This window comes from Pezoporus flaviventris, unplaced genomic scaffold (assembly GCF_033815535.1).
Source record: "Pezoporus flaviventris isolate CSIRO_AGI_PZ_B2104156 unplaced genomic scaffold, CSIRO_AGI_Pfla_v1 ptg000007l, whole genome shotgun sequence".
Taxonomy (NCBI): Eukaryota; Metazoa; Chordata; class Aves; order Psittaciformes; family Psittacidae; genus Pezoporus; species Pezoporus flaviventris.
Window position 1 is genome coordinate 87,980,037 of NW_026892555.1, and position 27,484 is coordinate 88,007,520.

The window sequence follows — 27,484 nt, forward strand, 5'->3', positions numbered from 1 at the left end:
ACTTGTATTTTCTTTTTGGCAACAGGTTCATCTTATGAATCCTGATTATGTTCCCAAACCATGTTGTGCACCTACCAAACTAAATGCCATATCTGTTCTTTATTTCGATGATAATTCTAACGTAATCTTGAAGAAATACAGGAATATGGTAGTAAGAGCTTGTGGATGTCACTGACAAACAGTCTTCACATGGACTATGCGATTCTACCATGAACTTCCACACCACATTCCCTGCTTCGATGAACTACCTGACCTTGGAGGAAAAATAACTGATGGACCACCTTTCAAAACACCATGTATGTGCCTTGTGGGAGGAAGGAGGGGGTGAGGACTACATGCTGGGGTGCGAGCAAACTGCTGGAATTCTTACCGACTGACCCCAGCGCCGCGGTGGCTGCTCAGCATTGCAGAGCCGGAGCGCGCAAAGCAGCAATATGCCCACACATGCTTTATTTGTCTGGGATGGTCTTAATCTCACATAGTGGCTTGGCATTTAGCAGTTTTGGATGTGTGCTGCAGTTTTACCAGATGGGCACCGGACACCCAAAACAACTGAGTCTTTTTAGGGAGATGGGGAAAGATGAGGGGAGAGACAGGAGAAACTAGAGTAAGGAAGGTGGTGTTAGTACTTCAGGCTTAGAGCATCCATCCTGTATAAAATGGATACTAAAAAATTCCTAAGATTAGGAATTGCCTATTGTCTAGAAGGACCAGTTACTACACCTAGCCTGTTAGTCTCCTGAAGTCTGTAATCATCTTAAATCGTGCCAAAGCAAATGTTTCAGTTCTCTTATTCTCCAAGCACAGTTTAAGTCAGTCTGATCCTGTGTAAGGTGGCTCGGCTGCATCCTGTGTTAGAAACATTAGTGTGAACTCAGGCGCTGGCTAGTCCTTCCCATTCACTACTAGACTGAGCAGTATGACTTCATACACTTGTTCTTACGCAACTTCCTTCCACTCCCCACGTGGAGCTGCCTCATCTACTACCACTTGCCCAGGAAAGAAGAGGGGCTGCTTCGACAGCTGTAATTCAGATGTAAAAGTTTAGGGGCCATTCGTTCTCTGGCTGGACAATTTATTTACAGGAAGACAGAATGTCAACAACATAGGCAAGTCTTTGGCCAACCTTCCCCAATCAACTCACGCAACTAACAAACTGGTATAAAGGACACATTCGTAGCGTAGCCACCGTTTGTCTAGCAGAAGCTAATAGCAAATTGTTTTGATCAATATTAAACTTGTATTAAATGCACTTACCTCTAATTCTTGCATTTAAAAGGCTTCTTGTAAATACAAGCTATAATTTATTGCACTTGTCACTGTATATTCATTGTGCTGTATCATTTATAGAAAGACTGCTTTTTGAAAAAGTTTTTATTTAGAAAAATCTCAGTGTAAACAATTGTACCACTCTGATTTTATACAAGAAACTCATGAGATTGTGCTTCACTAGAAAGTTGTTAAAAACATGATAATAAAGGCTTCCTTTAAGGCAGAAGTATACACATTGATCTAATACATCTGCCAGTACAACACTTAGCTTTCGCTGTGGCTTTTTCACCCTTACACATTTTTAGATTGAACAGAAACAATGTTCTGGACAGACAGTGAAGTACCAGGAGAAATTCACTGATTTAAAAGTTCATTGCTGGTTTGCCTTTTTTTTTTCCCTAAAAAATACCCAACCTACTCCATATGATGGACAAAAATCAGCATCTTGACAGCATAGTCAAATTAGCCATCCTCATTCCATGAGTTTCTGTGTGCACGACATGCAGAATTCAGTCCTTGGTTTGCTGTTCTCTTTGTATCGTGACAGTCTCTGCAGTGTAAATTCTTTGGCTTTCAGTTATTTCTGACACGGAACACCTTATGCACCAAAGAATAGATCCATATTATAATCCAAGGCACCATAGAGCACATGGTCCTGGCATTAAAACTTATCAATGCTTACAGCTTCGAAAAAGGTTAAGGCTCAAGGAAGAAGAGTGGGGAACTATTTTACACTACTGTAGAAGAGCTGAATGGGGAAAAAAAACTAAACATTGTACTATTCAACACAAAGTCTGGATTCAGGCGAGGGTAGGAAACACATGTCATCAGCTCTGAAGTCTAACTGATCATTTAGTATTAACGGAGCAGTTATAATAGCGCCTATTCACTTTAGCTCTATATAAGTAGAGCATAGTTACTCCTCTGGAGCTGGACAGAAGCAGCCTACGACAATCCACCTGACACATGTACACTATGGCATCAATAATGTTCAGGCACATGTTACAGTACCATCACTTTCATTATGGCTAGACCTCCCATGCTGAGAGGATTAACAGGTAATAACCAGCTCAGGGTGGCCTGGTATCTTCCAAAGGTGTGTGTATTTTCAACCTCCCATGACTTTCCATTTCTTACCAGAGCTATATTAAGACAAACAAGGTATAAGTACAGCTGTAGAGGCAAAAGTGACTCAACACCGTTGTAGCTTTTACCTTTCTAGTAATGGTAGGCAGTTTGTAAGGATTACTTTTGAACCAAATTTAACCTGAATACAAAAATATTCTGCTGGTGCCCTTAAGATGGTTTTCTTCATGTATTTTAGTCTCAAAGGAAACCATTTACACTTCATTGCGGGAAGGCAGAAATGCAGTAATACTACCAATGCTGAAAATATTCTCAATTTGCACAGTAACTACTTGTTACTTTTCCTTTGCACACAGGGTAGGATGTCTTTAACACGCACACACAGGGAAGATACCGATGTTTAGTACATTCAATTTCCTAAAAACAAACAAAAAAACCCCGCCCTAATCCCCTCCTCCCCCCAAATATACTATTTGAAAATTAGCAATGATTGAAATCCCTCAGCTACTGTACAGAGACAGCCAGGGATGGAGCATCTAGACTTTTATTACAGTTCATCCCTTGCCTGACGCAAGACAAAGCTATGCAGTGATTCAAGATCTCTCGTGCCATTGTGTTCACTGACTTTCTTTCCACCTCGGAAAAGCAGAAGTGTAGGATAACCACGTACCTTCAAAAGACACACACACAACAGAGACTTGTTACAGATGTCAAAATGCACTGGTATCCTTCACTTGTATTTACCTGACTCTGAAAAGACACCAAACCCCTCTAACACAATAAGCTACTTTAACTGAGAAAAAAAGCACCAAACCAACCCAACCACCACCCCAGAATTTCCAGTTATCATATTCACAAAGTCCAAACAGACATGCTTATTGTATAGTGACAGAGAGGTGCAATAAATAAAGCTAATCAGAGCAACTTGGTCTAGCGGGCGGTGTTCCTGCCCATGGGAGTGCGGTTGGAACTAGGTGATCCTTAAGGTCCCGTTCCACCCAAACCGTTCTATGACTCTAGGATAAGTGACTGGGATAATACATGTTAATCTAGGCTCTTGGAATGGCAGTTCCAGACCTACCGTCAGTTGTCTGCCTACCAGCACCAAAAGACTTATTTCCCCTAGAAATAGAACTTTGCATCAGCTACAAGAAGACTGCTTTGGTGTGCTCTCACAGAGGGAGGCTTCTTAAATTAGGGACTTCTTCAGCTTCATGCAATAATGACCAAGTCTGACAAACAGGCCCGGAAAGAAACTGTGTCACCGGGTGCTGTTCTAACTACCTCTTGTTTGGCTAACGGAGAACACAGCTGTGCTGTCACCAGGCACCTGCAGCGTAGCAGCAGCTCTGCTGCATGCTGGAGCTGCTAACGTTTGGTACACAATACTATCCTGTTCATTTCAGATCTTTCACACTTACAGAAAATCTGCTGCAGACGTTACGTTCCACAGTGCAGTCTACTTCTGCTATTTTGACATCAGTCAAACCTGGAAATTGCTCTTTGGCAAGGTTCTCCCAAGTTGGAGCCAAGTTCTTACAGTGACCACACCTAGAAACAAAAGAGGGAGATCTGTTTAGCAGATACACCTTTCAGTTTATCTCCACTGTCTTGCTGCAATGGCTGCAAGTTTAACCAGCTGCCTTTCCTATCCCCCAGTGATTTGGCCCTCCAACTCCCTTGCACTATTGTGTCACTAAATGAGCTAAGAAAATGAGTGACTTTATGTAAGTGAAGCACTGAAGTAGTTTCTGGCTTTCATTCGTCTCATCTGGAATGCTATTTTGGATGTCAGTGCATTAACATTTTACCCTACAGAAAATATGAAGCCAAGTAAAGACGAGCACAGAGGATATTTAAATGAGGAAAAAACCCAACCAACAAACCGACATTTTAAGTAAGGCATAGCATGTCTGTAGTACAAATTAAATTTTCAGGTAGCATGTGCTAAAGCTACATAGCCCAAGTTTAATTATTTATGAGATTTTAATTTCCCTATTAAATTTCTTCCAGTTCCTAATGACCTCCTTGTCCAATATATAGTAAAGAATTTTGTTTGTATTTTGAACTTGGCTTAGCCAAGTTCATAGCTTGAACTTCTTACTACTGCCTGCCTTCAAGAATAATTCCCAAAGCACTTCAGACTTTAAAGCTGTACTGCTCATTCTATTCTAACCCAGCTGCAGCTTATTTGGGTTAGTGAAAGAGCCTCGTAATTGCCTTGAGACTGGATCAGGGCATTTACAAAAATAATAGAAGATGTCTCAGCCAGAGTTTTCTTAATGCAAGCCAGTGTATATTTGAACCACCTTGTTAATATACAGTGACAGCATAAAAGCATTTCTGACCATGCACAAAAACTACTAGAACAGGCTGATTTTATGCTTACTATGCAAGTTTACATTAATATTTATCCAAAACAAACAAAGACAGAACTAGCAAGCAACATAATAGCATTTGCTGAGCCCTACACAACTTAATCCATTTGGAAGAGGAAAAGGTCCTTTATATGCAGAGCACTACAACTGCATACATAAGCCTGACTTTCAATGTTAAAACTAGGATAGCAGCTACACAAATATAGGAAGTATTTTACTCAACGGTGGATTTCTGAATATTGCAGCAGGGAGCACACTCTGGTTTATGAACCTGACTCTCTGCACCCTGAACCACCATGTCTCAGCTGACTACCCGACACTGATGGTATCTGTGAGATCCAGCAGCACCCCATCAGAATCTCATGAGATGAGGATATAACTTAAGTGCAGTATTAGTAAGAAAAGTTAATTAAAAAGGGAGCCTTTCTTTATCATCTCAAACTTTTCCAGAAAATTTTCTCAGACAATGAACTCCTATATGTGCCAACAAGCCCTGGGTTCACAAATCAGACTAAGAGCTGCTTTGTACACAGGTGTAAATTGAATTTACCAGCCAGTTCTGCTGGTGGTGTGGTAGGAGCGCAGGCACAGATTCCATATCAATCCCTCACAGCACACAGAGGGGATAAAGGGAATGAAGAAAGAGCACTGAACATGAAGGGGGTTATGTATGTGCGTATGGGCAGATTTCTTAACACAGTGGTGGCAGATACTTGCCCACATCCAAAAGCAGGTCTTTCAGATATAAGAGAGTACAGAAGTGGCTCTGAAGCAGTAAACCACACAGGTAAAAAAGGTGACAACACTGGGAAAGACTGCATCATTGAGATTACATAACACTCTCCCTGGTACTTTTTGCCTACAATAAGAAACACATGCATGCCTACTGCCAAAGTTAAGCTGCAATCTTTTGATACTCCTGCGTATATTTAAACATGGGTTGCATTTGCTTGTGTTGCTTTGTAATGGTGACCTTCCACTACCATAAACAAAAGATCTTTTTATATTTCATATATAGCGTTAATGGGATGGCTAATGATGAAATCAGTGATGTGTTATCTTTCACACAGCGAAATACAGCTTTATCTCTTCCCCCTCACCAGGCTTCCTTCTATTGACTGAGAGAATGGTCAATGGATGAGAAAGACAGCATGTAAGTTTCATTAAATTCATATTTTAGATCCAGACAACAAATACAATACTACACAAAAAGACCTAAATGCAGTGTCAGTTTAGGCCAGCAATAACCCTGAGTAAGAGGTACAAACTTACCACGGAGCATAGAATTTAATAAACGTGATCCCCCTAGCAATGGTTGCATCAAAGTCTTTTTCAGAGAGAGAGAGCACTGTAGCCTGTTCAAAAAACAAACAAAAAAGTGTCAAGACCTTCTGTATATGCAACATCAGCCAGATGAGCTTTTAGCTACCTGAAAGGGAAACTCAAACTGCAAAAGATAATGTTACTGATAATATAAATGAGTAGCAGGAGTACACCTCACTTTTACTCCTCAGTTACTTTCCTCCCCTGGAGAGCTGTAGACAAATGCGTATTTCACACTGAATCTCATCCATAATTGGAAAAACAAAACATCCCTGTTTTCAAGGGATTTGCCTGTATCCAAATTTTAGTTGCTGAGGAAAGAAAAAAACTAAAAAAAAAAAAAAACCCACCACCTTCATTATAATACACTGCCATGAAAATGCTTCAAGGAACAGCCCTGAGAAGAGTTGGCTCAGAGCACATAATGGCCATCTGAGAGTTTAATGAGGTATTCAAGGCATACTATGATGTCTTGACAGCTGTTCTCCCTCTGCTATATCCGTGCATTGCATACATAGAACACTCTTACCAGAAAGATGTATTTGCCTGTCAAGAAAGAGGACATCACCACACCACACTTGCACGGACGCCAGGAGTAATTTTTACTCCTGATAACATCAGGAGCAAAGGCATGGGAGTGATGGGAGGCTTGCACGTATTGCTTACGGACAGTCTTACATGAGAGCACAGAACCATAACAAGTTTCATTTTTTGTGTGAGACCCTTAAGGGTGGGAGGGAATAAAAACCAACCAAACAAAAAAAAAACCCCAAAACAAATCTCAAGCCTATAAAAGCTTCAAATTCAAATGAAAGCAAAACAGCAGTATAACTGACAATATTACCAATTCTACTTTAAACATAGTAAGAGTTTTATAAAGAGAAGCCAAAAGGAAATCAAAATCACAAATTACCCATTACCTTTAAACACTTCTGTAAAAAACTGCTAGTTCATGAAATTAAATTATTATTTCATTAAACTTAAGTGTTACACCCTCTAAAGAATTATTTAGAAATAACACTTCCTAATTATTAAATAATTACAAATAACTTAAGAAAAAAAATAGCAGTAAATAGTATTCTTCTATTCTGAATTTCCTAAAGGGATATCGGATGTTGCAGACATCATTTACAGTCTAACATACCAAATCTGAAAAACCCATAAATGCCATCTTCCCCATGACCCATATAGTAAAACAAATATTAAAGAGCCACAGATGACTATCAGAATAGCAATGTGAACTATATAACCGTAAAAATAAATTTAGTATTGGATAGCTCAATTTTAGCTTGGTTTCTTAAGAAAAGGCATCTTATGCAATCACATAGTCCAAGCATCTTTTGATCACTCTGCCTTAATCCATTTGGATGAGTAATTTTAGTCATGTCTGGTAGGAGAGAAGTCTCAGGGACACAGCAGTACAGCTTCTGTGAAACGACTGGCAAGTACTTGGCCTATGTAAGACATGGGGGAATCCATGTAGGGGCTCAACACTGAGACAAAAACTTGGAGTCTGAACTCAATTGCTTTTGCTGCCTGTGGCACCAGCTGTGGGCTGCTGATGGTAAATGCTGTCAGTGTGTGCTGGCTACATGGGCTAGCACCTTGTTTCAAAATTCACGAAAACAAAACTAGAACCAAGGTGCACGAAGATGGGCAACCCTAGTGGCATCCAAAGCTGTGTTGTACAGTTGCAAAGGCAAGTGGAGCCCTACATTGTGCCTATTACTTGGCAAAAAGTGCCCCCACAGTTCATTCCTGTTTGTATGTGTGCTGGTGCATGCGAGGTTTAAGTAGGAATCTGCATCACATGTGGTTTGCATTATCTCTATAAAAATAGAAAGACAACTAATTACTTTCTGCACTGTACTAACACCAGCTTCTTGGGATCTCCCAAATATGAGGTCAATTAAAAAAAAAAAAAATTGAAGGGCATGAAAATTGCATATACATATCATGTTTGGTAAGCCACTTTATGCAAGATGAGTAACTGTTAGAAAGGTCAGCTGGGAAGGGCAATATTCTCCTGTGAGAAGCTGCATATAAACTGCATTTCTATAATAATGTTGATGCTTTTTAAGTACATAAGATCATTCTGCATCACAAGGGAGTGTAAATCACAAGGGAGTGTAAATCACTGTCCCTTATTTTCTAGGCAGAAGTATGTTTTCCACATTTCCTAACAGAGTATGCTTGAGAGCCATCCTTAATTTCTCAGCCTCACCAATTATACATTCATCTACAAGAAAAATGGCAGATGAAATACCAAAGTGATTATAAAAGAAAACTACACAACATCAAGTACAACTATGCAAAAGTGATAAAAGTTATTCCTGTCAATTCCTTGGCAAAACTCACAACCCCTGTAGCCTACAGCCAGGATTAAAATAAGCCTCCCAACCCAAGGAGTATTCTTGTCACAGGACACTTTCCTTGCCACTTTTAGATCAGTCTTTATAATCTTTGCTTGTTTATTGTTTCTGCAGATAGTTTATAAGTATAGGACCCTGGCTTTTTTTAGGGGCTTAGCAGCATGTGCCATCTTCCTGGGTTCAAGTGAGAATCTTGCAAGAAACATTCACCTCCATAGTGATGAAACATGCTGTCATACTGACCAAGATGCCAGCAGTTCTGCAGGCCAAAAAAGACCACACTGCTTCTAGCTAAACCATAAAAACAGAGCTCAATTTTTTTTCCTTCTCCTTTATTAACCTGAATTCATGAGGTTAATAAACGCATCACTAGGAATTATGGTCTGATTCCACTCATTAATTACTAAAAAAAATAACCAGGAAAGTATCTGGTACAGTTCACATCTAGAAATCGCCAAGCTATCAGAGCGAGAAACTCATGGAAGACTCAGATGGGCTGCTGAAGCAGTTTGAACATGTCTAACGTCGCTGCAAAGTGCAGAAACACTTACCTCAACATGGGGGGGTTCTGTGGGTGGCTGCGGGGCTTCAGCAGGTTCATCTGCTGGTGGCTCTTTCCCAGAGCTCTGTAGTTGGGAATCCACATATTCCTTTAAGGAGTCAAAGTCCCTCTTCCCTTTGTACTGGTCATTCTACAATTACAAAATAGTTGTGCAAGTGTATATATGCAGTTAATCTAGCAAATAAATAATTAGAAAATAACTTCCAGAAAAAACTAACACAGCCAAATGTAAGCATATTCACAATAAATATGATTAGCCAGTAGTTAAACCTTTCCACAGCATTCCATACACTCCACATCTTCAGGATTTGCCATAGATTCTTCAGTCCCAAAAGGGAACAATCTAAAATTTCCTTGAAATGAAAGGTGGTTCAGAAACATAGAAGCAAATTTTAGGAACTTTTCCACCTTGACCCTCATTTCTCACTCTAGTCAGATCTTTCAAGGTCTTTGGTGAGTTTTTTTAACCTAAAAGCTACTGGAAGGAACAATAGCTGCTACAATAAGTATCTATCACTGTTTCATGGTGGTATCTGTTACCATGCGAGCTCTGTTCAGTGCTTTGAGAGGGCTGAAAGACTCAACTTGCATGTCACCTGACTACATAGCTGCCAACCAACACACTTGTCACACATTCTTGGAAAACCCAAACAGTAAGGCAATGGTCTCCAGGCAACCGAGTTAACCTAGGAGCAAGAGACAACAGCTGCCTGCTGTGGGGCAGGTATTTCCAACAGCACCAGTCTCATGAAAGTAAAGTTGCATTTCTGAACCTGCACATAAAGCCCTCAACCAGCAAGATCTGTGAGAAGCCATGGTTTGCCTTAGTTGCTTCCCCATATCTCAGGTACTTTCACAGCTCTAGAGAACAAGAAATTAGAGGACCTCTGAGCAGTTTCTAGTCATTCAAATCCACTGCTGGCCATCTCCAAACTGGCTCTTGCGTGACTGCCCATACTGTTCTTCGTGAAAATCAGTACTATTTTCTCTGTTCAAACACGAGATCATCTCTTGGAGACACTACATATCTATTTTGAGTAGAATTCATGAGTTTTGATTCCATGAGGTGTGGGCTAGAAGATACATTCCCTCTCACAGATGAGGAATAATCTTCAAGAAACAGCATACAATCTTCCATATGTTGGAAGGAGGAAAAGACGCCTCTTCAACTCTTTCCCACATTTTTGGAACTCTTTCTGACACTTTTGTCATTCATAATGTTACTTGTAACTATAGCTACTTTCCCCACACTGGTCTAAATCACAGAAGAATTAATCTGATGAAAGATGCCTGTACCTGCTTGTTTGCATCCATTTCAGCAGGGCAGTGGCAGTGCCCACTCATTCCTCCCAGGGTTTCTGCTGCATCTAACCAAGAAGTATGGTGTGATGCCAGACTTGAGTTATAACAACAGGGCTGGATGGCTGAAGCAGTTCTCCTCCTCCTCCCCTCCCTTACTGAACAGTGTAAGAGCAGCAAGAGAGATTTCCAGGAATTTCTTGATCAGATTAGTGGAAAACTGTTGGAGTTTTGTGGGGATCTTTGTGCTTGTTTGTTCTTTTGTTTGAATATATTGTATCAGCCCATGAAAAAACATGTGATTCTGGTGTCAGTATGCCACCAGGGAATACCACACTGCCAATGGAGAAAAGCCAGCCTGATGTCAACCAAAATACATTGTTCAGACCAACAGCTGAGATTCAGTTTTACCAAATACAAGAGCAATGATCTGACTTTTTCTTTCACTGCACTCCTGATGAAAATAACTGAGCAATTCAAACTTCAATAATTACAAAGGGTCAAGAAAAAATATTGATCTGGCTGGTTGAGAAAAACCACAGCTAACTTTTCTAGATCAAGACAGTATGGTTCTGGCAAGGTTATCTTGCCATCTGAAAAATAAAAACAAACCAAATAGGTGAAAAACTATCCTGGATAAACAGCAAAACACTTCCCACATTTAATTAACTGAAAACACCTCTAACCTTGGGCACACCACGTTTGACTTGAGCATTCCCTCAGCTTCCATATCTGCTTCCAACATGCGCCAGGCACCACTGCTCAAGATCATGTATTTCTGGTGTGAATCAGGCTGGAATTCAAAAATCCCAGCGCTGCTTCATTAAATTCTCTGGAGCGTCTGATCTTACAAGAGTGCTTATACCAAACCTCACAGGCACTGGTATGTGTTTATGGTTAATTTCTCTTTAGAGCACCAGAAAACTGCCACAGGCAGCAGCCAGTAAACTGGACTGAGTAGTAAAACAACTCTGACACTGTAGATGTTCAAAAGGAATGCAACATGAATGCAAAGCCCTCCAAAACTCAGCAAGTAACAGCTGAAAGAAGAGTTGTAGGTTCTCTGCATGCAGACCTGTTTTTATTTCTTAGATTGGTTAGGGTTGGAAGGGGTCTTAAAGATCATGTAGTTCCAACACCCCTGCCATGGGAAGGGACATCTTCCACAAGATCAGGTAGCTCAAAGCCCCACCCAGCCTGGCTTTGAACACTGCCAGGGATGGGGCACCTGCAATTTCACTGGGCAACCTGTTCCAGCATCTCACCACCCTCACACTAAAGAACTTCTTTACATCTAATCTAAATCTACCCTCTTTCAGTTTAAAGCCACTACCCCTTGTCCTGTCACTACACACCCCTGTAAAAAGGTACAGATTTCTTGTAGGCCTCCTCTAGGTACTGGAAGGCTGTTCTCTAAGGTCTCCCTGGCTTGTTCTCCAGGCTGAACAAGCCCAACTCCCTCAGCCTGTCTTCACAAAATTGTTGCTCCAGCACTCACTCAGATCATCTTTGCAGCCTTCCCCTGGACTCACGTATTTAATTAATCTTGAAAGTGTGAAGCATATGATAAGCAACACTACTATTTATATGTTTATTTGCTGCTGTTCATGTACATGGTATTTATAAATATTTTACTTCAGAATATTGTAATTTTTTTCATTGCTACAAGGAAAAGTGCCAACTGGGCCCACAGGACTTTCACAGTTATACGAAGTGTTCAGATTTATAAGAAGGAATTTTTTTCACTACTGAAACATCACTTAGGTACCACTTACAGATGAAAACCTTCTGATACACACTGTGAAAATTACACACTTTTAAAATTATTTCTATTTCATCCATGGTTTTGTTTTCCGCAGGAGGTAAGGTATTAAGATAAAGTAAACACCGATTTCTCTTGCACAGTAGAATAACTGGAGATACTGTTTACAGATTTATGAACATCATATCAGTTAGTTGCAGAGCATAAAAATATCATTTATTTGTGGATGAAATATACTTCTTCCAGTATCCAACTGAACCTCCACCACCTTTTCTCTCACAAGCAGACTTTCATATATACCCTCTTGATCTAATTTTCCCATGACACAAACACAGTCCAAGTATTATTCAGAAAAAATGATCTTATCTTTTGCTGAGCTTGCAGACTCACCTTTTCACCGTTCCTAAACCACAGGAGCGTGGGATAGCCACGAACTTGGGTTTCAGAGCAGACTTTGGAATGCTGGGTACAGTCGACCTACAGTTTAAAAGAAATAAATAAACCAGAATAAATAAATAAATAAATAAATCACTGAGCGCATAAAATAAACATACAACAAGCATCACAGCCTCCCTGATGTTTACAATCTCAGAAAAATACAGGAACAAGCAATACAAAGGTTGGCAAAATTCAGTACCAAGTACTGCCTTGAGAATGATTATGTCTGCCTTCCGAACAGTGGTTGGGTTGTATAACTGAGAGGCTCTGTGTCCGCTTGATTATTTTATTACTTTGTTTTAGGAGGGATCAAGGAGGGACAAGAAAGAAGTAGCAGCAGTTGCAAAGAACAATGAAGACATAATTAAATATTACAGTCAAAAAGTACTTGGTACTCTCAATGAATAAAAATCACTGCATGGACAATAAGATACAAAATGCTAATGTGAGAGAGCCTTAAAATGAAGATATATTGGCTCATCCATTTTTTAAAAGACTACTCTTTAAAGACTTCAGAAGGCATGTCAACAGCTACCAAGTTAACTTTACCGAAAGGGAAGTTCCAAGTGCATAGTGACATTCAATTCTAATATGTCATAAACCAACCTGTGAAGTTATCAGTTAATCATCTTTTTTTGAAGCAGGAAAAAAAAGGTAACTTCAGCATTGGAGTCACTGCTTGACACAGCACTTGGATTATGAATTTTACATTAGAAACACTTTGCTCCAGATGACTGAAGATCAATTCTAAAGATCAAAGAGCATCCTGTCAGTGGTATCTCTGCTGTTAAGACACTATCCTCCCAAAATACATGATGGTCATGGTTCAACCTTCTCAGTTGTGTTTCCTGTTTACTTACATACTTACAATCTTAGCCAAGACATGTTTCAAATTTTTCACAATTTCACAAGGCATACAGTTTCATAAAATTGATTAGGTATCCAGACAAATCTCAGTGGCTTTATTAAATGGAACTACCAGTAAGAATAACTGCAAACACGACAGACAAGTGAATAAAACAAAAATTCTGGAAATTTTTTGTTAGTTTTTCTCTGAGTAGCAGAGAATGATAACTTCCAAGAAGCTGCTTAAGCTAAGCAAAGATTTTACCAAGCAGCAAGCAAGGTTCTCAAAAAGTAAATCAGCAGATGCAACATTTGGTACAGACAACATCAAAGGAGCAATAGCCTGCAGTATTTTATTCTAGAAAGAATTCAATTTTATATCCAGGTCTCAATTTTTTTCATACATAAATATATGTATGCCTTCTCTATGAAGTTCAGCCATGCTGACCTGCTCTACACCTGCAGCGTACCTTAATTTGTGGATTTTCAAAAGCATTAAAAATAAGAAAAGTCAAGCTCATCACCCCCAGTAACAACTGAAAGTGCTATGAGGGCAGAGGCAGGGAAGACAGCTGGGTTTTTGTCCCTCTGCAGGACTGACAACACTGCTAACCACTATGCAGTCTTTCAGATCACTGGTATCACTTGGAAAGCTTAAGGATATGGAAGTTGAGCCCTGTCAGTTTTCCACTGTTGGCAAGTACAGAGGGATTCACATCATGAGCACCTGGACTTAGGTATGGGTCAGCAAATAAAGCCAGTAACTGCAATTGCCAGACCACCTCCATACCTCAGCACAGAAGTCACTCCACGTACAAGTAACAAGCTCCCATGGTAAATACACCACAGAACCTGGTTATCAACCCTAAGAGAAATAGTAAAGCAGGACAAGATATCAGTTTTTAAGGTGAAGACCTCCTGAAACCTTTAGAAAGTTCTGGGGAGGTAAAGGGGAAAAAACCCAACCAATCAAGAAATAATTCATCGTAAGGAGCCCTGTAGATCTAAAGCTTGTTAAGGAATCCAGTGTGTTAAAGAGCAAATTAAAAGTCACTTTCCCATTCAAAATAAATACTGACATCTATCGAGTTCTGAAAAAGGGGAAGCATAATAAAAAACAAATCTCAAAATATTACTCCACGCATATGAAGTATTGGACTTATTCCCGTCTCTCTCTCTCTCTCAAACACAGGAAGCTAGCTATGGTTCTAGCAAGTCCTTGCTTAAAATGAGGGAGTCCTGTCAACTGCGGATGTATGGGGGGGGGGGGGGGGGAATCACCAAATTAAAATAGAAGCTGTGACTATAAAAGTATTTAAGAGGTGACAAACAAACAACTGTCGTTTGCAAATCAAAGCACAAAAGCTATGATACTTGGCTGAAATATGCATTCACACAAAACATCTTTTAGATGAAGAGTACTTCACCTACCTTGCCAATCTTGACAGTTTCTGAATGCTCAAAGGCTTGAGCCAGCTGTTCCCAGGTTGGGGCCAAAGCCTTACAATGACCACACCAAGGGGCAAAGAATTTGATGAAGTGATTACCTTTTAAGTCGAAGGGGGAAAAATAAAGAAAAAAAGAAAAAAAAACAAAACACATTTAACTCATTTGGAATGAATTTGGCTGCAGTTAAAGACTAGGTTCTAATCTCAGACTGCAAATTTATCATGGTATTTCCTGAGTTAAAGATAGGAAACACTGTAAATCAAAGGCCAGGACAGAATGCTTCAGCAATTAGGTTTTCTATACTGTATGCAGTCCCAGTGTTGCCAATTTCCCTGAAAATCCAAAAAGCTTCACAACTTAAAGCCAACAAATGAGATATTAAAGCTGATAATTTTAACCTAACCAATTGCCAAAATGTCTAATTCTATCATGTCCATCACTTGACCTATTAGAGAGCAGAAAGAACCACCAAGGCATGTGTGTTCATAACACCATAAATGAAAGTAATTATTAGACTTAAACTTACATATTTATTAGGAAACGCCGCTGCATTAAGCCAATGAACTACCTAAATAATTTTGTTCAGCTTTACATTCTCCTTTTTCTGCCCTGCTCTTTGCATTTTCATGTTAACTACTCAGGAATCACTGCCTTTAGTAGACTTCTGCGGTGGTTTATAGAGACGTTTAGCTTAAAAGTATAAGCTTAGTTGCAGAGTACTATTTCCTCCAATTTCCTTCAAGTAATTTCCTTCAATTGAGATTACTATTAATTCAAGATGCTGCACTGTTTTGTACATATCAAGGCAAGACTGTTAATATGAACTAAAAATGAACTTTATTAAAACAAAGAAAAAACCTAATTTGAAGGAAACGCCAGCAACTGGAGAATGGCTCTTTCTAACAAAAGTATTCATAATCCTTTGAAGACTGCTTTTGGGCTGATACTACTAGAATTCATTTCCAATTTGAGGGCTTGTTCACAACAGGAGGTCAGAGGAAAGACGCCACAAAATAACTAGGAAATGGAAACTGCAGTAATACTGTACTGTAACTTGCCTGGTTTGCAAATTGAAGACTTTCAAATTGATTGACATGCTTTGCTTTGGTCAAGTGAACTGCAAACTGAAATTTCTTATGAATAAATGTCTAGCCAAAATCAGCTATTCCACGCCACATACTCTATGATATACCCTCCTCCCTGATAGAAACAAAATCTTTCTTACCCTAGAGCATGAAAAAGGTAAAGGGAGACTTTTTAAGAACAAAAGTTAACCTTCCAGCTGGAACTGCTAAGCCTCCTGCTAAAATGGTTTGATGTCCAAGAGGAGACTGGTGATGAGTGGCACTCCTCAGGGGTCAGTGTTGGTAATGGTGCCGTTCAACATCCTTATTGGCAACATGAACAGTGGGATTGAGTGAACCATCAGCAAGCCTGCCATCAACACCAAGCTGTGTGGTGCAGTCGACGTGCTGGAGGGAAGTGATGCCATCCAGAGGGACCATGACAGGCTTGGCAGTTAGGGCAGAACAAACCTCAGGAAGTTCAGCAAGGCCAAGTGCAAGTTCCTGCACCTGGGTCGGGGCAATCCCAAGCACAAACACAGGCTGGGTGGAGAATGGATTGAGAGCAGCCCTGAGAGGAAGGATTTGGGGGTACTGGTTGATGAGTAGCTCAACATGACCCAGCAGTGTGGGCTTGCAGCCCAGAAAGACAACTGTATGCTGGGCTGCATCAAAAGGAGCGTGACCAGCAGGTCAAGGGAGGTGGTCCTGCCCCTCTACTCTGCTCTCATGAGACCCCACCTGGAGTACTGCATTCAGCTCTGGGGCTCCCTCAGAAGGATGCGGGCCTGTTGGAGCATGTCTAGAGGAGGGCTGCAATGATGACAGGGTTGGAGCACATCTCCTGTGAAGACAGGCTGAGAGAATTCGGGTTGTTCAGCTTGGGGAAGAGAAGGCTCTGGGAAGACCTTATAACAGCCTTCCAGTACCTAAAGGAGGCCTACAAGAAATATGGAGAGGGACTTTTTATAAGGGCATCTTGAGATAGGACAAGGGAGAATGGCTTTAAACTGAAAGAGGGTAGATTTAGATGAGATATGAGGAAGAAATCCTTCACTATGAGAGCGGTGAGGCACAGGAACAGGCTGCCTCAGTAAGCTGTGGCTGCTCCATCCCTGGAAGTGTTCATGGCCAGGCTGGATGTGGCCAGTGACAGGGATGTTGGAACTAGGTTATCTTTAAAGTCCCTTCTAACCCAAACCTATGGTCCTATGACATTGAAGTACTGAACTTTTTGTAATTGAAGTCAGAGAGGCCTCAGCAGCTTTAGAGATGATCATAAACCTGCTCAGCCACTGGATATGACCATGAGAATATCTCCTCTGTGAATGCAAACAGATATATAAGAAAATTACAATAAAAATATTAAAACATTTACAGATACACTAAACTTAGCTATCGTCTCAGACTGTAAAGTTTTATAATGCTTAGCATCTCCCTGACAGCTTGTGGAAAAATCCACAAAGAATTTTGTTGTAATTATGTGCTAAGCCACACAGGCTGGGAAATTTTAAGTTACCTGCATAAAATGCTCTTTTACACTTGAAAATATTTCTAATCAATGAACGATTGCTTTAAGAAGCTCAAGTATCTACCTCACTGATGGTATCACATGGATACAGAAGATAATTTAATCCAGCCTTTGTTTTTTAGGAAAACAGATATCATCTGTTGTTATGACAGCTCAAGTTGTATGGTAAGATTCTGCTCATTCTTTAAAAAAGCCACCATGTGGCTGGCAAAATTTCCCATGTTAGGTATTGATCCTGGCATTAATTTAAAAGCTTCCAGACAAAATATTTTTTAAAATGGCCAAACAAGTGAAGTGTTTTACCCACATGAAATTCTGGAGGAAGAAAGCTAAATAAGTGGCCAGACTGGAGTGGGATGGGGCAGTAAGGATGAAGTGGGTGGATTATATTTATCCAGAACAGCAGCCTGGGAGTAAAAATAAGCCAGCACCCAGTGAAAGAGGAAACTGGACTGGCAAAAACACAAAGTGAGTGGCAAGGCACTCTAGGAAAGAAACAGTTTAGTCAAGCAAGCCCTGCTAGGTTCTTCCATGTGATTATGTGCCTTAATTTTACTGCCTTCTAAGTGGGGTGGTTTTCTTAAACTTTCGCATGGCGTGCAATGTGAAAACACACTACTACATTTTTACACAGTCTGTAACTTTAATCCTCTTTCACTAGGCATCACTGGAAAATAAAAGTGGAAAGGAGGTACCTTGAAAACTAATATTTATGTTGCAGACTTCCTACTATTGATGTCTCTGTAAGCAAGTGTCCCTTGCTCATGAGAAAAATAGTTACCTTCTGCTATGTGCATTTTGAAATTGTCTGCTGAGAGTTCGTACATTCCCTGCTTAGGTTCAGGGGCTTTTGGTGGTTCCACATCAGGTTCTGCATCCTATTAATGAGAAAAAAAAAACAAACTTTTATTTGCCTTGTACAGTAAATAAACAACATTTGATTCCTGTATCACACCATTCTCTGGTAGTGGTGTAAAGTCTGAAATTTTAAATTCCTAAAGCAATGTCCTTATTTAGGTTGATTTAGATATCTAATGTTTCCTAACAAACAACTACTTGAAAGCAAAATGTGAAAAAGACAACCACACAGAAAAGAGCTAGCAGAGCTAGCAGTCACCGGAATTTCACCATGCTGTAGTACAGTGACGGAGCACAATAACTGTTACAGCATTCATCACATCACCATATATTAGTATTCTTAGATTACATAACAGTTCCTTCCTAGCATCACACGTCTGCCATTGCACCTGTTCCAGTGGTCTCTGGGCTATTTAAAAATAGCTGGTGAAAAAGATCTTTTCTTGCTCCCCTATTGCCAGAGAGAGGGACCTAATGGCTCCATGAAGACAGCAACAATGGGAAGAGAGCACACACTTCACAGGTATAACCTGCAACAAAACCATTGGCACTTCAGCAAAAGCAACTTTCTAGGTATGAGGGTCAGAGATGGAATGAATTTAAGAACCTCAAGGTACATGTCTTCAAATATTTCAGCATTTAATGTTTAATTATTAAAAATACCATGTTTGTTTCAACATAATCACATTCTAACTGTGGTTCAGCAATTGTTATAGGTTTATCCAGATTAGAAACAGCAATCAAATTTAGTTTTAGGCAAGGCCTGGCTACTTTATGTAAATGCTATCCCTAAACTCAAGGGTTTTCTTAGTGATGGTATTAAGTTAACTTACCTAACTGATTATTTTAAAACCTTTCTTTAGGCTTCAACATTATCAGACTATCTGATAACTGATCTACAGACAGCATTCATGATTTCAGAGGTAATTAAGCCCAACACAAATGCAATTTATAATGCATTATAGCTAAATTGCTTTTCTTAATCTATAAGCATTACGGCCTACAGGTGTCAACTGAATTAACACTAAGAATTGTATCTTAAAACATCAAAATGCTAAGCATTTAAAACTACGTTATGTGCTGTAGTTTTAAATACAGGAAACAAAGGGCAGGTTACAGGATGACACTTTTAATTACTAAGCTGACTTATATGGAAGCTGCCCCATATTGTTATTGCCATCTGACTGTTATTCTCAGGAGCAGATTTCCTCCTGGAAAATGAAACCTAACCTATAGCAATTATAGATAAGCAAGTTTGCAGGAGCAAATATTTCCATTTCACTTACAGATGGTTCCTCATTTAGTTTCTCCAACATCCAGTTTTCCAGTGCCTGGAAGTCCCTAGGGCCTTGATATTTCAGAGGTTCTTGTCCTGGTTTAAGCAGCTTCAGGCTAAAGGATCAAAATGTAGAAAAGAGTGAGGTGAAAATTTGCACACAGGAAGCATTCTTGGGAAGCAAACATGTTTTGCTAATCCATAGCAACACACCTCAGGCTAAAGTAACAGCTCTCTTGACTATTAACATCAGCATCAGGCACCTCCCTCAACTTAAAGGGTCACAGCTAGAACTCAGGATGCTTTTTTTGTAATTCCCACGTAAGCTTTTAAAGGATATTTTAAAAATAGCAAAAAGAAATACCATGTTAAAAATCAACATAGACTAATATTATTTCAGCCAATAAAGAAGTAACAAATAAAACATTACAGTGTTCAGTTCTAAGGTTATTCATTCATAATGCCTATGAATCCTAATTCAGTTTGTCAAAAAGCATCAATTTTGTTTTGCTCAACCCTCTACATCACCAGAGTAAAAATATCCAATGCTTATCTTCCCAGGAATTTCTTTCTCACATTTCATTCCATGACTACTCTTGGAATATAGGACTTTTCATGTGGTATTAAAGTGATTAAAAACACGCTCAAATGAGTCAATAGGTCAAAGAGACTACTAGGAGGGATTCAAGACTTCACGATTATTGACATTTAGTAACAGCTATCAAAACCTTTCCATAAACTACCTAAAGCGTTTACTATTAAATATTTAAGTTAAAATTGGAAATATATTTGGTAAAGGGGCAATACTGACTTCTGACCTAGTGTTATGTTTAAAGCAAACCCTAGTTTCAATCACTAATGTCAACTAGCCCTCAGTTCTCCTTTGCCAGCTGTCATTTTGTACTGCTTTTTGTTTTTCTCTCTCTTCTTGTTCTACAGTTGGAAAAAATGAACGTATGAAAGTGTTGAAAAAACACATAATACAAATATATGCAAAAGAAATAGGAACTCCCACATCCATTTGTTATTTAAGGTATTCCTGAATGTTCTTTGTGATGATAGAAAGTAAGGTGTTTTTTTTTTTTTGGGGGGGGGGGGGGGGTGGGCAGGAAGCAAGTTCATAATAAGAAGGAAACAGCAAAAATGAAGCAGAACATCTAAAATGCACCTCATGGCAATACTTTTGAAAAGTAACAAGAAAAAAAAAAAAAAGAAGCTAATCAGCTTAAAGAGCCATCTACACCTTTATTTTCTTCAAATGAGAGTAAGCTTCTCTAGTTCAGTTGAGAGAATATTTTGTAGCACCAAATAATCCTGAGACAACTGTACTAACAAGCAAAGGGATCTGCTCAGCCAGTTTTACTCTCTGGGGGATGGAAAAGGGATGCAGCCTTTCCTTTGACGGGTGTCTGGAAAAGCAGTGTAGGGACCAGCACATCCTGGACTTGCGACAACCCCTCTGTGCCCAAGGAAACTGTGAAATTTCCTTTGCTGGAGGTTTTTAAAAACAGGCTAGTTCAAAACTGACTCAGACAGGAAGAGAACTGATATCATGAATTCCCTTTCATCTCTGTAGTTCTATAACTAGCAAATGACTGCCTTATCATTTACGCTTTTCAAGCAGACAAAAGTGAGTGCTAACTATTCCTAAATATCCAATGACCTTAGAGGGTGGGGGGGGGAAGCAATATGTCCATACATCTTCTTCTTATTTAAAGTATCTGCCAATCTGCTTTACAAGGGATAGCACCACAACATAATCTATTCAAATATGCAGACACAAATACTCAGTTTTGGGGATATTAGAACAGAGTTCTATAGTCATTGTTTCTTAGTTTCACTAGTGGAACTAAGACACAAACTGCCCTTATGGCAATTCCTGTTTCAACAAGGACTTAGCTATTTATAACTCCCAACTTCTACTCAGTAGCACTCATCTGTGTCAAAGTGGGTGCAGCCAGGAGCATGTGTTAAGTTCAGGCTGTTACCGAGGTCAGGAGTAACGCTACACGAAATGAGTAAAGGGTGGTGGGAAACCAAAAATACAGGCTGCAGGAGGGCTACAGATGACTACATTCTCCACCTATTCCCACTGAGATGAGTAATCATTGAAGTGGCTGAAACAATCCCATCCATTTTTGCAAGAAGCTTTAAAAAAGACACAAGTGAAAAAAATCCCTCTACTCTGTGGCAGCTAAAAAGGGAGCACATGTGTTTAACCCAGAAGTACTATACAAGCTGACCTCTCATAGATATTCTAGATCATGTTCTGCCTACCAAAGTTGAGGTAGTAAGCCATATATCCTTTATAACAGGATAAGTTTAACAACCTCAAATTCCAAGTGAATTTCTCCTAGATCAATACATGCAAAATTAACCTAGAAAAGGTCTGTACAGCATCACCACTGCTATGGTAGATAACAGTCTTAATCATTTTATGAGGATTAACTTCACTCAAAAATTTAAAAGATCATCTATACATGAATTATGAATGGTGCAGTATACTGACAAACTTGTGACAAGTTATTTTGAAAAGTACCATTACCAGAGATCAGCTCTATCATGCATATCACAGCTGTGTAATGCACTGTTGCTTGAGAAAGAGGTACTCTTGGAGAAAAGAAACAGACAGTTCTGGACTTTGTTTAAACACAGCCATCTTCCAAGACATAAAACAGCTTCTTTAAAAGAGTAAGAGTAGTATGTATCACGAGTCTTGGCAACATGGTAAAACGGCTTAAAATGAACGTATGAAACACACTAGAAAACACAGCTTAGAAGTTAGCTTCAACAAATTGGCAGAGTATCATTTAAAACTAAAAGAGAAACAGGAGTAGACATCCTTTTATACTTACGTAGGGTATCCTCGGACGCCAAATTCAGAGCACAGTGGAGTATCTGTAGTACAATCCACTTTAACAACATAGACCTGTGTGTTTTCCATGTTGTTGTATTTATCTCCCAAATCATTCCAAGTTGGCTGGAGGCGCTGACAATGTCCACACCTGCGACAGAAGGAACAAGAGCTTAACAGTTGCTTAGAGGGGAATGAATCTGTGGAAAAGTCATATGCATAATGGTTAGAGATTTTGATGCATTTAAAAACAGTTAAGTCAGAAATCTTCCATACTCAAGCACTGCTACACTAAGCAACAGTCAAGACTACCAAGAATTGTGGGGCACTGCAAACAGATGCAAAAATCAAGAAATGACAGCTTCTTGCTACTATCTTTTTACATTACAAAGCCTACTGAACACCCCCATGAATGTAGTGAGGGTATTAAGAAATGCACTCAGTCTTCCAGCTTTCTAGAAAAATCCTGCGAGGCTGTCTAGCTTTCTTTCCACTCTAACATTTCAATACACTGCATATTTTAGTGGCAGGTAAGATGATAATAGTTTCTAGCCTTATTGTAAGGCCACTCATGCTTGTGCGAGTCACAGGAATTGTAACTCACAAGCCACAAAACATATCAGGGCTGATATTTGGACAGAATTTCTCAAAATCCTCCTATACCATGCTTTGCCCCAGCAGCATACCACCAAGTATTTACATCTGCATATACACAGAAAAGTGTCCTCATACAGTTGCTATAACAGCTGGCTCCCAGAAGCAGAAAATCATCATTATTCTCACAGTTTTCTTAGTCTTTCAACTCATTATAGTAATACCTTATTCCTGTAACTAGATGAAAACTTTTTAAGGAATAGATTTTCATTTCTCTTTAATGGATGCTTTTGCCAACCCTGTAAGACATCTAAAAATACGTAATTGGATTAACAGAAAACATTTTCTACCTGACAGTATGAAAGCTCTTATCGCCCTTTGCATGACTTAAGCAGTCTGCTTTGTAAGTAACAACCAAAACACTATTAGGACTTTGGAGAAAGTTGCTCCCATTTAAAACATTTTCACTTACACAACCGGATTTGAATCCACTTGTAGAAAAGCTGCATGGGTTCACACCTTCCCAGGTATCCTGATATCATTAGGAAAAAAAACAAACCAAACCAAACCCCAATCCCCCCAAAAATACAGATTTACTTTAAGATAAAGAATGTCTTCTGACCTTAATAAGGTCCTGTAAGTCAGGTGCAGCATCTGGGGGATCCCCACTATATGGGGAATTCAGACTTCCCATATGATCTTATTCTGATCACCATGATCTCATCATGGTGAAGGGACACCATGTTTTATTACTAAATTTAAATATTCCTTAAATATTTAACATCAAACTGAAGTCCCTCCATGGTCAACTCTTTCGTGGAGCTTGACTTAAAAGCATTTTGGATTCCATGGTCCCTTTGCCTAGCAGTCATGGGGATTTTAAAATCCAAGTTAATACTGACTGCTCTTAAAAAACAGAACATGGAAAACTAGGTAAGGCAATCTCAAGCAATTTATACATTAAGTCAGTGGGGTTGGAGGAGCAGCCAGAGCTGCAATGATGGAAAACTGGACATCAATGAGAAGTCCTGCTGTTCCCTCCCTTACATGGGCTAGGAAGGTGCAAGCTATTCATAATCTCTGTTTACAAATGTAACTGAAGATCCAAAAGAGACTAACAAGGCTGTAGGAAAGGCTCATCCTTCTGAAAAACAAAACCAACCAAATCCAAAACTCTACTTCTTGTATGCCACTAACATCAGGAAATACGGGTGTAAGAACCTGATTTGTAAGAGTTTGCAGATAGGTTGCCCAATTTAAATCTGAGCAGCCACGTGCCACAGGTGTTCATGCATGGAGATTATTTTGCTGTGGTAGTATCTATAGAGTACCAGCCTGCTGTACCTCATGTTGCCAGGTCAGTGCTCCACCCACAGTACCAGCACTTCTCATCTGCAAAACTGGATGGTGGACTTCCTGGCAAAATAGGATGTAAAGGTGCATAGGGACCATATATGTCAACCTGCAGTAACTGATAAGCTCTCTGCAGTCAGTGAGGAATACAGACATTCCTGGAGGCCCTCAGAAGAGCTTGAGCTCTGCAGCTAGCAAGGGCAGCTCCACAGTAAAATACAGAACAAATGCTTATCCAGTTAAAAATGTTGGTAGACCCTGGGATAAACAGACATAATGGTACAAAGAGCACAGGACCAGTCTTGCTCCAGACAGAAGAACCCAGCTAAAGTAAAATCCAACCAACAAGAGTTACAATTCAACAGCAACAACCTCTGGTGATCAAGTCCAATTCAGCTAAGTGGACTTCCAGAGGTTTACCAAGAAACCACGCATGTTGAAAAGATACGTAATGGTCACAATAACACAATGGAACTACTCATTTGAGGTTCCTTCCAGGTAAGGAACCATGGGAACCTCATTCCTCTGTAGACATGCAGCTGGCATGGCCAACATCTTAACAATATCTAGTGTCACTAAGAGAGTAATCTGCTCATAGTTCTGTCACTTGCCAAGTGTAGCTACCAAGGGGGACAGTTTGACAACTAAAGACCTTAGACATCCGATGACAAATGACTTGGAATGCTCTTATCTTTGGACTAGCCCGCAATATTTTAAACAAATGTAGGACACAAATGTGTACCGCTGCTGTTTGGGAGTGAGGCCCTCAGCAACATTTGTGTCAAGAATCTGGAAGAGCTGTGTCGGCTCCAACCCAACTCTTACTGGCAGCATTGACAATGCAACATTAGCAGCATCCATAGCAATCTGATAGGAAATCCTAGCTTAATGTTGGATTGTTTGGCAGGCTTCTCCCTTGTAACTAAAGGCATCAGTGCCAAAACCCATGCCTCTCTGAGAAGCATTAGGAGATTAGCACATTAATATCACCTAGGAATAGGGCAAGAGGCTCTAATATAGCCTCCGGGGCTGTCAGGTTGCCACCTGATCCCACTGACGATAAAACTACTGGTGTGAGTATAAGCACCTCTCTCAAGCACTCAGATGTTCCCTTTGTCTTTCTGTTCCCCCTGGACCTGAAACCTGGCCCTGTTGCTGTCTGTCAGAAGTCCATACTGAAGGCCCTGAAGACCCAGATATCTGGAGGACACTTGCTACAGGTAAGAAGAACATCCAGAGAAGCCACAAAAAGCCTGGGAAACAACGCAGCTCCCTCACTCTTGAGCTGAGCAGAGATCCTCAGCCCTCACAAGGGCACAGCATGGTCGAGGTTTACAAGGCCAGTGTACTCTTTGATGCACACTGAGGATGTGCAGCATACACTGGACTCTGCAACAGCCCTTTTGGCACAGGATCTCCCACAGTGTGCCGAGACAAAGCCCATCTGGTTTTAGGGATGTCTGTGAAATAATCAGTCAAACCTCAGCCAGGCACACATATTATCACCTGAAAACAGAACAGAGCAGAAGCACTCCTGCTCTGCACAGGCATTTCTTAGGCCTTACAGCAGTCCCAGGCACAGGTCCTTCACCAGCAAGTCAGACATCCTCCGCTTCTGTGATCTTCAGAGAACAAAAGCAGGCATCTGCTCTTTCAAGCTTTTGCTTAACGTTTTCATACTGCATAAACAACATGACATTAATAACAAAGTAGGAGTTCCTCAGTTTTGAAAGGAAATCTTTCTCTGCTATCGATTTCAAAGAGCATCATGACTCACACCTAAATGGTACTGTGCACCAATGGTTAACTTAGGATCAGAACATTACTTTTGCACATTGTTCCCTTAACTAAATTCAAGAAAATCTGGAGAAAAACAAACCAAATCAATCCTAACAACACAACTCCCAGTAACCTACACTGGATCTCAGATAAAAAGTGTAGGGGAAGAGATGAAGAAAACAGAAGACTATCAACAACCACTAGAAAGGCTCAGGGATGAGAAGTACTGCCCCATGAGAGTGTAACATCCAACAAAACCCTGCTCTCCCACGCAACTATTCTTGTGTCAAATGTACCAGTTCTGGCCATAGGCCCACTTGGTCTCTTGCCAATCTGAGAACTCCTCAGCTGTGCTATGGGTACCTGCAGCCTTGGGAACACAGCACTATCATTACAGTGCTCTCACTGCACATTTATCTTTAAATTCAGTGATTGAAAGAGAAGACAACTTGTTGCAACCGAAGCACTTGCGAGACTTGAGAACACACGGTAAATGACGGTCACCAAATCGCAACCGCTGCCACACACAGAGGCCGCGGACTCTCGGGCTCTTTGAGGAACAACGTGAAGCTGAGACCGGGGACCGGGGCCAGCTCCAGCCCATGAGAACCGGGGCTGTCCCAGCTTGCCCCCTCACTGCCCGGCCGAGCAGTTTCACCGCAGGCCCCAAGCGGGAGGCACCCACGGGTGTTCACGGGGCCGCTTCGGGTGCCTTCGATGCATTCCGCTGCCAAGGGCCCTCAGCAAAGAGGGGGCCACCGCTGACCGGCCCGGCTGAAGCCTCCGACAGCGCCAGCACGGCCACGGAGGCCCGGTCTAGGCACACACGAGGCTTCAGCTCTCCCTCCCCGGCCCGGCGCTCAGCAGCTCCCGGCTGCCATTAAACGCGTGCCCTCCCGCCGCTCCCAGGGGGAAGGCGCCCGCCCGGCCCCGGCTGTTGGAACTCGGAGCGGCGCGACCCCGAGGCCTCCCCCGCCGCCGGCCCGGCCGCCTCCCGCCGCCACGTCAACAGGGGAAGAGGCGGGCAGGAGTGCGCCGCGCCGGGCCGGGCCCAGCTCCGCCGCTCCGGATACCCACCACGGGGCGAAGAACATGACGAAGTGGGGGGCGGCGGCGGCGCCGTGCCGCAGCATCTCCGCGCTGTAGAGGTGCCGCCCGTGCGGGTCCGGGGCCACGTCCGGGTCCACCTCCGCCGCCGGGACCGGGTCCGGCTCCGGGCCCGGCTCCGGCTCAGCCCGCCCCGGCCGGCAGCAGAGGACGGGGCCGAGCATGGCCAAGGAGAGGAGACGCCACCAGGCCGGGCCGGAGCGGAGCAGAGCCATCGCAGCGCCGAGACAGCGACCGGCCAAAGCCCCGGCTTGCTCCTGCCGCCTCTCCTCGCCCCGCCC

General features: G+C 41.2%; 2 protein-coding genes across 2 annotated transcripts in view; one reads left to right on the forward strand and one right to left on the reverse strand.

Moving 5' to 3' along the window:
* BMP6 (bone morphogenetic protein 6) overlaps nucleotides 1-1,535 on the forward strand; it is an 88,047-nt gene extending 86,512 nt beyond the window's left edge. Inside the window, exon 7 of the mRNA XM_061449429.1 lies at nucleotides 26-1,535. Coding sequence (XP_061305413.1) covers nucleotides 26-175 — 150 coding nt within the window. The 3' untranslated portion in view covers nucleotides 176-1,535. The remainder of the gene's footprint in view (nucleotides 1-25) is intronic.
* TXNDC5 (thioredoxin domain containing 5) lies at nucleotides 1,357-27,484 on the reverse strand. Its single transcript, XM_061449430.1, has 10 exons — nucleotides 27,174-27,484; nucleotides 22,372-22,521; nucleotides 19,527-19,632; nucleotides 18,164-18,260; nucleotides 14,770-14,885; nucleotides 12,445-12,531; nucleotides 8,983-9,123; nucleotides 6,009-6,091; nucleotides 3,780-3,909; nucleotides 1,357-3,028 (listed from the first exon to the last, which is right to left on the reverse strand). Exons 1-10 carry the CDS (start codon nucleotides 27,416-27,418, stop codon nucleotides 2,906-2,908), a joined length of 1,278 nt encoding a protein of 425 aa, XP_061305414.1. The 5' UTR covers nucleotides 27,419-27,484; the 3' UTR covers nucleotides 1,357-2,905.